Genomic DNA, 15,000 nt, shown 5'->3' on the forward strand with positions numbered 1-15,000 from the left:
CTAAAGGAAACACTAGAACAGTAGTGGAACCATCAGAACATTGAGTTAACCTGTAGAACACTAAAGGAAACACTAGAACAGTAGGGGAACCATCAGAACACTGAGTTAACCTGTAGAACACTAAAGGAAACACTAGAACAGTAGTGGAACCATCAGAACATTGAGTTAACCTGTAGAACCTTAAAGGAAACACTAGAACAGTAGTGGAACCATCAGAACATTGAGTTAACCTGGAACCACTAAAGGAAACACTAGAACAGTAGTGGAACCATCAGAACACTGAGTTAACCTGTAGAACACTAAAGGAAACACTAGAACAGTAGTGGAACCATCAGAACATTGAGTTAACCTGTAGAACACTAAAGGAAACACTAGAACAGTAGTGGAACCATCAGAACATTGAGTTAACCTGTAGAACACTAAAGGAAACACTAGAACAGTAGGGGAACCATCAGAACACTGAGTTAACCTGTAGAACACTAAAGGAAACACTAGAACAGTAGTGGAACCATCAGAACATTGAGTTAACCTGTACAACACTAAAGGAAACACTAGAACAGTAGAGAATAAGAGCACCTCCTCCCAGCTCCTCACTGCACTGAGGATAGGAAACTCTGTCACCACCGATAAATCCACTATAATTGAGAATTTCAATAAGCATTTTTCTATGGCTGGCCATGCTTTCCACCTGGCTACCCCTACTCCGGTCAACAGCACTGCACCCCCCACAGCAACTCGCCCAAGCCTTCCCCATTTCTCCTTCTCCCAAATCCAGTCAGCTGATGTTCTGAAAGAGCTGCAAAATATGGACCCCTACAAATCAGCCAGGCTAGACAATCTGGACCTTTTCTTTCTAAAATTATCTGCCGAAATTGTTGCAACCCCTATTACTAGCCTGTTCAACCTCTCTTTCGTGTCGTCTGAGATTCATAAAGATTGGAAAGCAGCTGCGGTCATCCCCCTCTTCAAAGGAGGGGACACTCTTGACCCAAACTGCTACAGACCTATATCTATCCTACCCTGCCTTTCTAAAGTCTTCGAAAGCCAAGTCAACAAACAGATTACCGACCATTTCGAATCCCACCGCACCTTCTCCGCTATGCAATCTGGTTTCAGAGCTGGTCATGGGTGCACCTCAGCCACGCTCAAGGTCCTAAACGATATCTTAACCGCCATCGATAAGAAACAATACTGTGCTGCCGTATTCATTGACCTGGCCAAGGCTTTCGACTCTGTCAATCACCACATCCTCATCGGCAGACTCAATAGCCTTGTTTTCTCAAATGATTGCCTCGCCTGGTTCACCAACTCCTTCTCCGATAGAGTTCAGTGTGTCAAATCGGAGGGCCTGTTGTCCGGGCCTCTGGCAGTTTCTATGGGGGTGCCACAGGGTTCAATTCTTGGGCCGACTCTTTTCTCTGTACACATCAAAGATGTCGCTCTTGCTGCTGGTGAGTCTCTGATCCACGTCTACGCAGACGACACCATTCTGTATACTTCTGGCCCTTCTTTGGACACTGTGTTAACTACCCTCCAGACGAGCTTCAATGCCATACAACTCTCCTTCCGTGGCCTCCAACTGCTCTTAAATGCAAGTAAAACTAAATGCATGCTCTTCAACGGATCGCTGCCTGCACCTGCCCGCCCGTCCAGCATCACTACTCTGGACGGTTCTGACTTAGAATATGTGGACAACTACAAATACCTAGTTGTCTGGTTAGACTGTAAACTCTCCTTCCAGACTCACATCAAACATCTCCAATCCAAAGTTAAATCTAGAATTGGCTTCTTATTTCACAACAAAGCATCTTTCACTCATGCTGCCAAACATACCCTCGTAAAACTGACCATCCTACCGATCCTCGACTTCGGCGATGTCATTTACAAAATAGCCTCCAATACCCTACTCAATAAATTGGATGCAGTCTATCACAGTGCCATCCGTTTTGTCACCAAAGCCCCATATACTACCCACCACTGCGACCTGTACGCTCTCGTTGACTGGCCCTCGCTTCATACTCGTCGCCAAACCTACTGGCTCCAGGTCATCTACAAGACCCTGCTAGGTAAAGTTCCCCCTTATCTCAGCTCGCTGGTCACCATAGCAGCACCCACCTGTAGCACGCGCTCCAGCAGGTATATCTCACTGGTCACCCCCAAAGCCAATTCCTGCTTTGACCGCCTCTCCTTCCAGTTCTCTGCTGCCAATGATTGGAACGAACTACAAAAATCTCTAAAACTGGAAACACTTATCTCCCTCACTAGCTTTAAGCACCAGCTGTCAGAACAGCTCACAGATTACTGCACCTGTACATAGCCTATCTATAATTTAGCCCAAACAACTACCGCTTCCCCTACTGTATTTATTTATTTAGCTACTTTGCACTTTCTTCCACTACAAATCTACCATTCCAGTGTTTTACTTGCTATATTGTATTTACTTTGCCACCATGGCCTTTTTTGCCTTTACCTCCCTTATCTCACCTCATTTGCTCACATTGTATATAGACTTATTTGTCTACTATATTATTGACTGTATGTTTGTTTTACACCGTGTGCAACTCTGTGTTGTTGTATGTGTCAAACTGCTTGCGTTATCTTGGCCAGGTCGCAATTGTAAATGAGAACTTGTTCTCAACTTGCCTACCTGGTTAAATAAAGGTGAACTAAATAAATAAATACAAAAAAGTTGTGGAACCATCAGAACATTGAGTTAACCTGGAACCACTAAAGGAAACACTAGAACAGTAGTGGAACCATCAGAACATTGAGTTAACCTGTACAACACTAAAGGAAACACTAGAACAGTAGTGGAACCATCAGAACATTGAGTTAACCTGTAGAACACTAAAGGAAACACTAGAACAGCAGTGGAACCATCAGAACATTGAGTTAACCTGGAACCACTAAAGGAAACACTAGAACAGTAGTGGAACCACCAGAACACTGAGTTAACCTGGAACCACTAAAGGAAACACTAGAACAGTAGTGGAACCATCAGAACATTGAGTTAACCTGTAGAACACTAAAGGAAACACTAGAACAGTAGTGGAACCATCAGAACATTGAGTTAACCTGGAACCACTAAAGGAAACACTAGAACAGTAGTGGAACCATCAGAACATTGAGTTAACTTGGAACCACTAAAGGAAACACTAGAACAGTAGTGGAACCATCAGAACATTGAGTTAACCTGTAGAACACTAACTGATCCTTTAGAATCCTGACTCCAGGGTATTCTAGAGCCTCTCTCACTGGCTATACAAAACATTAAGAACACCTGCTCTTTCCATGACAGACTGACCATGTGATTCCAGGTGAAAGCTATGATCCCTTATTGATGTCACCTGTTAAATCCACTTCTGTCCGTGTAGACGAAGAGGAGGAGACAGGTTAAAGAAGGATTTTTATGCCTTGAGTCAATTGAGACATAGATAGGGGCAACTCAATTTTAGGAAGGTGTTCGTAATGTTAGGTATACTCAGTGTATATCACATACTGGTAGCTTAGGTGAGAAGGTAGTGCCCCCCAGTGGTGACAGACAGACACCCTCAGGGCGGCTGTTAAGAACTAGACAAGGGGATCGGCAACTTTGATGAGGGTGGGGGCCACAAAAAATCTGAGCGAAATGTTGTACTTTGTGAGCTAAACATTATAAACACCCCCCTCTTGACAGTTAATTTCCTGCAATTCTACACATTTTGCCATGGGGGCATAGAGTAAATTAAGTTTTAAAGCAAGTTTGTTGCAATTCTACACATTTTGCCATGGCTCGGAGAAAAGATTTTGCAATTCTACAACTCATTTCATGCAATTCGACAAATTTTGCCTTGGAGCAGAGAGAAACATTTAATTTCCCCCGGTCAGTAATTCCACCATAATATCAAGTTTAGATAGTTGGCCACAAGACTAACTTACCATATAAAATGTTTTAGCTGACGTGGCTGAGTGACTATCAGTGAATGACATCACATGAGAGAAACTGCTGATGCACAACCACATTTCAAAATGTCACCTTGTGTTTCTACTATTCTAACTCTCAACATTAAGTTGAGACCCCGACTGAGTTCCTAAAAAAGATATCTAAATCTAGAAAATGAAATAAAAGACTGGGCTGTATGAGCAGTAATATCTCTATAGAAAGTGTTTATTAGCCTTGTCCTGGGGGGTGGGGGGTTGCTGTCAGGGCAGGTGAGGAGCGGTGGCTGGAGGGGCGGAGGAGGGTGCTCACACACACTCTAACACACACACACACACTCCAATTCTAATGTGTGTGGGTGATGGGAGGCCCTCTCTCTCTCTGACACCTGATCAATATCTAGCTGAGACAGGGAGAGACTTCTGGGATTACTGATCTAATTGGACTGAGAATAGGGAGGATAGACCACATGTACACACACGCACACAGACACACTCATACATACGCACACACACACTCACACACACACACACACACACACACACACACACACACACACACACACACACACACACACACATACAGGCCTATATGGACACACATTTGCACATGCACACACATATATACATACACACACACACACTTTCTCAAAGCTCACACATACTCTCACATGCATGCTCAGTCAGTAGATAGATCTGTCAGACGATGAGGCTGGAAGGAATAGATAGGAGAGAGTCTGAGAACCAATAGGAAAGGACAGAGATGGATGATGATGGAATTGGATAAGACACCATAGAGTGTGTGTGTGTGTGTGTGTGTGTGTGTGTGTGTGTGTGTGTGTGTGTGTGTGTGTGTGTGTGTGTGTGTGTGTGTGTGTGTGTGTGTGTGTGTGTGTGTGTGTGTGTGTGTGTGTGCTCCAGGGGAACGTGCGGTTTCTGAAGCTGCTCCTGTCTCGTCGTGCTGATTGGCTGCAGAAGGATCTAGAGGAGGTAACACCCCTACACCTGGCGACCCGTCACCCCTCCCCCAAACCCCTGGCCTTGCTGCTCAAACACATAGGACCTGGAGAGGTGGATACACAGGACAAGAACAAGGTACCACACACACACTGTTTACAAAGTTGGGTAATAGTTCTATCAAACATACTTGTTATGGAACTGTCCTGGCTCTTTGATTTGATTGACTGAATTAGAGTTCACGTGGAGTTCTGAGAAATCCAGAGACACACACACACACACACACACACACACACACACACACACACACTGGAATGACAATTGGCTGCTTTGTCCTGACTCTTCAAGGCAGACAGTTGTGCCAAATACATTCTACACACACACACACACACACACACACAGGCTCCCTCTGTCTGTAGCGATGATGTCTATCTGTCTGTTAGTTCTGTAATAATCCAATATGCATCATCAGCATGTCAGATGACACTGGTTTCAGTATGTCCCAGAATAGATCTCTAACAACAGCCATAGAGGAGGTGATATCTCTGTTATAGCATACTGTTACTGTTACTGTCACTGTTACTGTTACTGTCACTGTCACTGTTACAGTCATTGTCACTGTTACTGTCACTGTTACAGTAAATTGTACTGTTACTGTCACTGTTACAGTCATTGTTACAGTCATTGTTACTGTCTGACTGTTACTGTCACTGTTACAGTCATTGTCACTGTTACTGTAACTGTTACAGTAATTTTTTTACTGTCACTGTTACAGTCATTGTTACAGTCATTGTTACTGTCATTGTTACAGTCATTGTTACTGTCACTGTTACAGTCATTGTTACTGTCACTGTTACTGTCATTATTACTGTCACTGTTATTGTCACTGTTACAGTCATTATTACTGTCACTGTTATTGTCACTGTTACAGTCATTGTTACTGTCACTGTTACAGTCACTGTTACTGTCATTGTTACTGTCACTGTTACAGTCATTGTTACTGTCACTCTCACTATTACAGTCATTGTTACTGTCACTGTTACAGTCATTGTCATTGTTACTGTCATTGTTACTGTCATTGTTACTGTCATTGTTACTGTCACTGTTACTGTCATTGTTATTGTTACTGTCACTGTTACTGTCATTATTATTGTCACTGTTACTGTCACTGTTACAGTCATTGTTACAGTCATTGTTACTGTCATTGTTACAGTCATTGTTACTGTTACTGTCACTGTTACAGTCATTGTTACTGTCACTGTTACAGTCATTATTACTGTCACTGTTACTGTTGCTGTCATGCTACTGTCACTGTTCTGTCATTGTTATTGTCACTGTTACTGTCACTGTTATTGTCATTGTTACTGTCACTGTTACTGTTATTATTACTGTCACTGTTATTGTCACTGTTATTGTCACTGTTACTGTCACTGTTTCAGTCATTATTAATGTCACTGTTACTGTCATTGTTACTGTCACTGTTACAGTCATTATTACTGTCACTGTTATTGTCACTGTCACTATTACAGTCATTGTTACTGTCACTGTTACAGTCATTGTTACAGTCATTGTTACTGTCATTGTTACAGTCATTGTTACTGTTACTGTCACTGTTACAGTCATTGTTACTGTCACGGTTAAAGTCATTATTACTGTCACTGTTATTGTCACTGTTACTGCCATTGTTATTGTCACTGTTACTGTCATGTTACTGTCACTGTTACAGTCATTGTTACTGTCATTGTTATTGTCACTGTTACTGTCACTGTCACTGTTACAGTCATTGTTACTGTTACCGTCACTGTCACTGTTACAGTCATTGTTACGTTCACTGTTACTGTCATGTTACTGTCACTGTTACAGTCATTATTACTGTCACTGTTATTGTCACTGTTACCGTCATTGTTATTGTCACTGTTACAGTCATTATTACTGTCGCTGTTATTGTCACTGTTACTGTCATTGTTACTGTTGCTGTTACTGTCACTGTTACTGTCATTATTACTGTCACTGTTATTGTCACTGTTATTGTCACTGTTACTGTCACTGTTTCAGTCATTATTAATGTCACTGTTATTGTCACTGTCACTGTTACAGTCATTGTTACAGTCATTGTTACTGTCATTGTTACAGTTATTTTTACTGTTACCGTCACTGTTACAGTCATTGTTACTGTTACTGTTGCTGTCATGTTACTGTCACTGTTTCTGTCATTGTTATTGTCACTGTTACTGTCACTGTTATTGTCATTGTTACTGTTACTGTTACTGTTATTATTACTGTCACTGTTATTGTCACTGTTATTGTCACTGTTACTGTCACTGTTTCAGTCATTATTAATGTCACTGTTATTGTCACTGTTACTGTCATTGTTACTGTCACTGTTACAGTCATTATTACTGTCACTGTTACAGTCATTGTTACAGTCATTGTTACAGTCATTGTTACTGTCATTGTTACAGTCATTGTTACTGTCACTGTTACAGTCATTGTTACTGTCACTGTTATTGTCACTGTTACTGTCACTGTTATTGTCACTGTTACTGTCATTGTTATTGTCACTGTTACTGTCATGTTACTGTCACTGTTACAGTCATTGTTATTGTCACTGTTACTGTCACTGTTACAGTCATTGTTACTGTTACCGTCACTGTCACTGTTACAGTCATTGTTACGTTCACTGTTACTGTCATGTTACTGTCACTGTTACAGTCATTATTACTGTCACTGTTATTGTCACTGTTACTGTCATTGTTATTATCACTGTTACTGTCACTGTCATTATTACTGTCACTGTTATTGTTACTGTCACTGTCATTGTTACTGTCACTGTTACAGTCATTGTTACAATCATTGTTACTGTTATTGTCACTGTTACAGTCATTGTTACTGTCACTGTTATTGTCACTGTTACTGTCATTGTTATTGTTACTGTCATGTTACTGTCACTGTTACTGTCATTATTATTGTCACTGTTACAGTCATTGTTACTGTCATTGTTACAGTCATTGTTACTGTTACTGTCACTGTTACAGTCATTGTTACTGTCATTGCTACAGTCATTGTTACTGTCACTGTTACAGTCATTGTTACTGTCACTGTTACAGTCATTATTACTGTCACAGTTATTGTCACTGTTACTGTCATTGTTATTGTCACTGTTACTGTTACTGTCATGTTACTGTCATGTTATTGTCACTGTTACTGTCACTGTTATTGTCATTATTACTGTCACTGTTATTGTCACTGTTACTGTCACTGTTACAGTCATTATTAATGTCACTGTTATTATCACTGTTACTGTCACTGTTACAGTCATTATTACTGTCACTGTTACTGTCACTGTCAGTTTTACAGTCATTGTTACTGTTACTGTCCCTGTTAAAGTCACTGTTACTGTCACTATTACAGTCATTGTTACAGTCACTGTCACTATTACAGTCATTGTTACTGTCACTGTTACAGTCATTGTTATCGTTACTGTCACTGTTACAGTCATTGTTACTGTCATTGTTGCAGTCATTGTTACTGTCATTGTTACAGTCATTGTTACTGTTACTGTCACTGTTACTGTTACTGTCATGTTACTGTCATTATTATTGTCACTGTTATTGTTACTGTCACTGTTACAGTCATTGTTACAGTCATTGTTACTGTCATTGTTACTGTTACTGTCACTGTTACAGTCATTGTTACTGTCACTGTTACAGTCATTATTACTGTCACTGTTATTGTCACTGTTACTGTCATTGTTATTGTTACTGCTACTGTCATGTTACTGTCATTATTTTTGTCACTGTTATTGTCACTGTTAAAGTCATTATTACTGTCACTGTTACTGTCACTGTCACTATTACAGTCATTGTTACTGTTACTGTCCCTGTTAAAGTCACTGTTACTGTCACTATTACAGTCATTGTTACTGTTACTGTCACTGTTACAGTCATTGTTATTGTTACTGTCACTGTTACAGTCATTTTTACTGTCATTGTTACTGTCATTGTTGCAGTCATTGTTACTGTCATTGTTACAGTCATTGTTATTGTCACTGTTACTGTCATTGTTATTGTTACTGTTAGTGTCATGTTACTGTCATTATTATTGTCACTGTTATTGTTACTGTCATTGTTACAGTCATTGTTACTGTTACTGTCACTGTTACAGTCATTGTTATTGTTACTGTCACTGTTACAGTCATTGTTACTGTCATTGTTGCAGTCATTGTTACTGTCATTGTTACAGTCATTGTTACTGTTATTGTCACTGTTACTGTCATTGTTACTGTTACTATCATGTTACTGTCATTATTATTGTCACTGTTATTGTCACTGTTACTGTCACTGTTACAGTCATTGTTACAGTCATTGTTACTGTCATTGTTACAGTCATTGTTACTGTACTGTCACTGTTACAGTCATTATTACTGTCACTGTTATGGTCACTGTTACTGTTATGTTATTGTTACTGTTACTGTCATGTTACTGTCATTATTATTCTCACTGTTATTGTCACTGTTACTGTCACTGTTACAGTCATTGTTACTGTTACTGTTATTGTCACTGTTACTGTCATTGTTACTGTTACTGTCATGATTATTGTCACTGTTATTGTCACTGTTACTGTCACTGTTACAGTCATTGTTACTGTCATTGTTACAGTCATTGTTACTGTTACTGTTATTGTCACCTTTACTCTCATTGTTATTGTTACTATCATGTTACTGTCATTATTATTGTCACTGTTATTGTCACTGTTACTGTCACAGTTACAGTCATTGTTACTGTCACTGTTTCAGTCATTATTACTGTCACTGTTATTGTCACTGTTACTGTCATTGTTATTGTTACTGTTACTGTCATGTTACTGTCATTATTATTGTCACTGTTACTGTCACTGTTACAGTCATTATTACTGTCACTGTTATTGTCACTGTTACTGTCATTGTTATTGTCACTGTTACTGTCATGTTACTGTCACTGTCATTGTTATTGTCACTGTTACTGTCACTGTTATTGTCATTATTACTGTCACTGTTATTGTCACTGTTACTGTCACTGTTGCTATCACTGTTACAGTCATTATTAATGTCACTGTTATTGTCACTGTTACTGTCACTGTCACTATTACAGTCATTATTACTGTCACTGTTACTGTCACTGTCACTATTACAGTCATTGTTACTGTTACTGTCCCTGTTAAAGTCACTGTTACATTCACTATTACAGTCATTGTTACTGTCACTGTCACTATTACAGTCATTGTTACTGTTACTGTCACTGTCACTGTTACAGTCATTGTTATTGTTACTGTCACTGTTACAGTCATTGTTACTGTCATTGTTGCAGTCATTGTTACTGTCATTGTTACAGTCATTGTTACTGTTACTGTTATTGTCACTGTTACTGTCATTGTTATTGTCACTGTCATTGTTATTGTTACTGTCACTGTTATTGTCATTATTACTGTCACTGTTATTGTCACTGTTACTGTCACTGTTGCTATCACTGTTACAGTCATTATTAATGTCACTGTTATTGTCACTGTTACTGTCACTGTCACTATTACAGTCATTATTACTGTCACTGTTACTGTCACTGTCACTATTACAGTCATTGTCACTGTTACTGTCACTGTCACTATTACAGTCATTGTTACTGTTACTGTCCCTGTTAAAGTCACTGTTACATTCACTATTACAGTCATTGTTACTGTCACTGTCACTATTACAGTCATTGTTACTGTCACTGTCACTGTTACAGTCATTGTTATTGTTACTGTCACTGTTACAGTCATTGTTACTGTCATTGTTGCAGTCATTGTTACTGTCATTGTTACAGTCATTGTTACTGTTATTGTCACTGTTACTGTCATTGTTATTGTTACTGTTACTGTCATGTTACTGTCATTATTATTGTCACTGTTACTGTCACTGTTACATTCATTGTTACTGTCATTGTTACAGTCATTGTTGCTGTCACTGTTACAGTCATTGTTACTGTCACTGTTACAGTCATTATTACTGTCACTGTTATTGTTACTGTCATTGTTATTGTTACTGTTACTGTCATGTTACTGTCATTATTATTGTCACTGTTATTGTCACTGTTACTGTCACTGTTACATTCATTGTTACTGTTATTTTTACTGTTACTGTCATGTTACTGTCATTATTATTGTCACTGTTATTGTCAGTGTTACTGTCACTGTTACTGTCATTGTTACAGTCATTGTTACTGTCATTGTTACAGTCATTGTTACTGTTACTGTCACTGTTACAGTCATTGTTACTGTCACTGTTACAGTCATTATTACTGTCACTGTTATTGTCACTGTTACTGTCATTGTTATTTTCACTGTTACTGTTACTGTCATGTTACTGTCACTGTTACTGTCATTGTTATTCCCACAGTTACTGTCACTGTTATTGTCATTATTACTGTCACTGTTTTTGTCACTGTTACTGTCACTGTTACAGTCATTATTACTGTCTCTGTTATTGTCACTGTCATTGTTACTGTCACTGTTACAGTCATTATTACTGTCACTGTTACAGTCATTGTTACTGTTACTGTCACTGATACTGTCATTGTTACTGTCACTGTTACAGTCATTGTTACAGTCATTGTTACTGTCGTTGTTACAGTTATTGTTACTGTCACTGTCACTGTTACAGTCATTGTTACTGTCACTGTTACAGTCATTGTTAGTCATTGTTACTGTCGTTGTTACAGTTTTTGTTACTGTCACTGTCACTGTTACAGTCATTGTTACTGTCACTGTTACAGTCATTATTACTGTCACTGTTATTGTCACTGTTACTGTCATTGTTATTGTCACTGTTACTGTCACTGTTATTGTCATTATTACTGTCACTGTTATTGTCACTGTTACTGTCACTGTTACAGTCATTATTACTGTCACTGTTACTGTCACTGTCACTATTACAGTCATTGTTACTGTTACTGTCCCTGTTAAAGTCACTTTTACTGTCACTATTACAGTCATTGTTACTGTCACTGTTACAGTCATTGTTATTGTTACTGTCACTGTTACAGTCATTGTTACTGTCATTGTTACTGTCATTGTTGCAGTCATTGTTACTGTCATTGTTACAGTCATTGTTACTGTTACTGTTATTGTCACTGTTACTGTCATTGTTATTGTTACTGTTAGTGTCATGTTACTGTCATTATTATTGTCACTGTTATTGTTACTGTCACTGTTACAGTCATTGTTACAGTCATTGTTACTGTCATTGTTACAGTCATTGTTACTGTCACTGTTACAGTCATTGTTATTGTTACTGTCACTGTTACAGTCATTGTTACTGTCATTGTTGCAGTCATTGTTACTGTCATTGTTACAATCATTGTTACTGTTATTGTCACTGTTACTGTCATTGTTATTGTTACTGTTACTATCATGTTACGTCATTATTATTGTCACTGTTACTGTCATGTTATTGTTACTGTCATGTTACTGTCATTATTATTGTCACTGTTATTGTCACTGTTACTGTCACTGTTACAGTCATTGTTACTGTTACTGTTATTGTCACTGTTACTGTCATTGTTATTGTTACTGTTACTGTCATGATTATTGTCACTGTTATTGTCACTGTTACTGTCACTGTTACAGTCATTGTTACTGTCATTGTTACAGTCATTGTTACTGTTATTGTCACTGTTACTCTGATTGTTATTGTTACTGTTACTATCATGTTACTGTCATTATTATTGTCACTGTTATTGTCACTGTTACTGTCACTGTTACAGTCATTGTTACAGTCATTGTTACTGTCATTGTTACAGTCATTGTTACTGTTACTGTCACTGTTACAGTCATTGTTACTGTCACTGTTATAGTCATTATTACTGTCACTGTTATTGTCACTGTTACTGTCATTGTAATTGTTACTGTCATGTTACTGTCACTGTTACTGTCATTATTATTGTCACTGTTACAGTCATTGTTACTGTCATTGTTACATTCATTGTTACTGTCACTGTTACAGTCATTGTTACTGTCACTGTTACAGTCATTATTACTGTCACAGTTATTGTCACTGTTACTGTCATTGTTATTGTCACTGTTACTGTTACTGTCATGTTACTGTCACTGTTACTGTCATGTTATTGTCACTGTTACTGTCACTGTTACTGTCACTGTTATTGTCATTATTACTGTCACTGTTATTGTCACTGTTACTGTCACTGTTACAGTCATTATTAATGTCACTGTTACTGTCACTGTCACTATTACAGTCATTGTTACTGTTACTGTCCCTGTTAAAGTCACTGTTACTGTCACTATTACAGTCATTGTTACAGTCACTGTCACTATTACAGTCATTGTTACTGTCACTGTTACAGGCATTGTTATTGTTACTGTCACTGTTACAGTCATTTTTACTGTCATTGTTGCAGTCATTGTTACTGTCATTGTTACTGTTACTGTCACTGTTACTGTCCTTGTTATTGTTACTGTTACTGTCATGTTACTGTCATTATTATTGTCACTGTTATTGTTACTGTCACTGTTACAGTCATTGTTACAGTCATTGTTACTGTCATTGTTACTGTCACTGCTACAGTCATTGTTACTGTCACTGTTACAGTCATTATTACTGTCACTGTTATTGTCACTGTTGCTGTCATTGTTATTGTTACTGCTACTGTCATGTTACTGTCATTATTATTGTCACTGTTATTGTCACTGTTACAGTCATTATTACTGTCACTGTCACTATTACAGTCATTGTTACTGTTACTGTCCCTGTTAAAGTCACTGTTACTGTCACTATTACAGTCATTGTTACTGTTACTGTCACTGTTACAGTCATTGTTATTGTTACTGTCACTGTCACTGTCATTGTTACTGTCATTGTTACAGTCATTGTTACTGTTACTGTTATTGTCACTGTTACTGTCATTGTTATTGTTACTGTTAGTGTCATGTTACTGTCATTATTATTGTCACTGTTATTGTTACTGTCACTGTTACAGTCATTGTTACTGTCATTGTTACAGTCATTGTTACTGTTACTGTCACTGTTACAGTCATTGTTATTGTTACTGTCACTGTTTCAGTCATTATTACTGTCACTGTTATTGTCACTGTTACTGTCATTGTTATTGTTACTGTTACTGTCATGTTACTGTCATTATTACTGTCACTGTTATTGTCACTGTTACTGTCATGTTACTGTCACTGTCATTGTTATTGTCACTGTTACTGTCACTGTTATTGTCATTATTACTGTCACTGTTATTGTCACTGTTACTGTCACTGTTGCTATCACTGTTACAGTCATTAATAATGTTGTTGTTATTGTCACTGTTACTGTCACTGTCACTATTACAGTCATTTTTACTGTCACTGTTACTGTCACTGTCACTATTACAGTCATTGTTACTGTTACTGTCCCTGTTAGTCACTGTTACATTCACTATTACAGTCATTGTTACTGTCACTGTCACTATTACAGTCATTGTTACTGTCACTGTCACTGTTACAGTCATTGTTATTGTTACTGTCACTGTTACAGTCCTTGTTACTGTCATTGTTGCAGTCATTGTTACTGTCATTGTTACAGTCATTGTTACTGTTACTGTCACTGTTACTGTCATTGTTATTGTTACTGTTACTGTCATGTTACTGTCATTATTATTGTCACTGTTACAGTCATTGTTACTGTCATTGTTACAGTCATTGTTGCTGTCACTGTTACAGTCATTGTTACTGTCACTGTTACAGTCATTATTACTGTCACTGTTTTTGTCACTGTTACTGTCATTGTTATTGTTACTGTTACTGTCATGTTACTGTCATTGTTATTGTCACTGTTATTGTCACTGTTACTGTCACTGTTACATTCATTGTTACTGTTATTGTTACTGTTACTGTCATGTTACTGTCATTATTATTGTCACTGTTATTGTCAGTGTTACTGTCACTGTTACTGTCATTGTTACAGTCATTGTTACTGTTACTGTCACTGTTACAGTCATTGTTACTGTCACTGTTACAGTCATTATTACTGTCACTGTTATTGTCACTGTTACTGTCATTGTTATTTTCACTGTTACTGTTACTGTCATGTTACTGTCACTGTTACTGTCATTG

General features: G+C 38.1%; 1 protein-coding gene across 1 annotated transcript in view; it reads left to right on the forward strand.

Annotated features, from left to right (window-relative positions):
• Positions 1-15,000, forward strand: part of invs (inversin) — a 46,031-nt gene that overhangs the window by 11,204 nt on the left and 19,827 nt on the right. Inside the window, exon 5 of the mRNA XM_045712823.1 lies at positions 4,840-5,013. Within this exon, the coding sequence (XP_045568779.1) occupies positions 4,840-5,013 (174 nt within the window). The remainder of the gene's footprint in view (positions 1-4,839; positions 5,014-15,000) is intronic.

This window comes from Salmo salar, chromosome ssa02 (assembly GCF_905237065.1).
Source record: "Salmo salar chromosome ssa02, Ssal_v3.1, whole genome shotgun sequence".
Taxonomy (NCBI): Eukaryota; Metazoa; Chordata; class Actinopteri; order Salmoniformes; family Salmonidae; genus Salmo; species Salmo salar.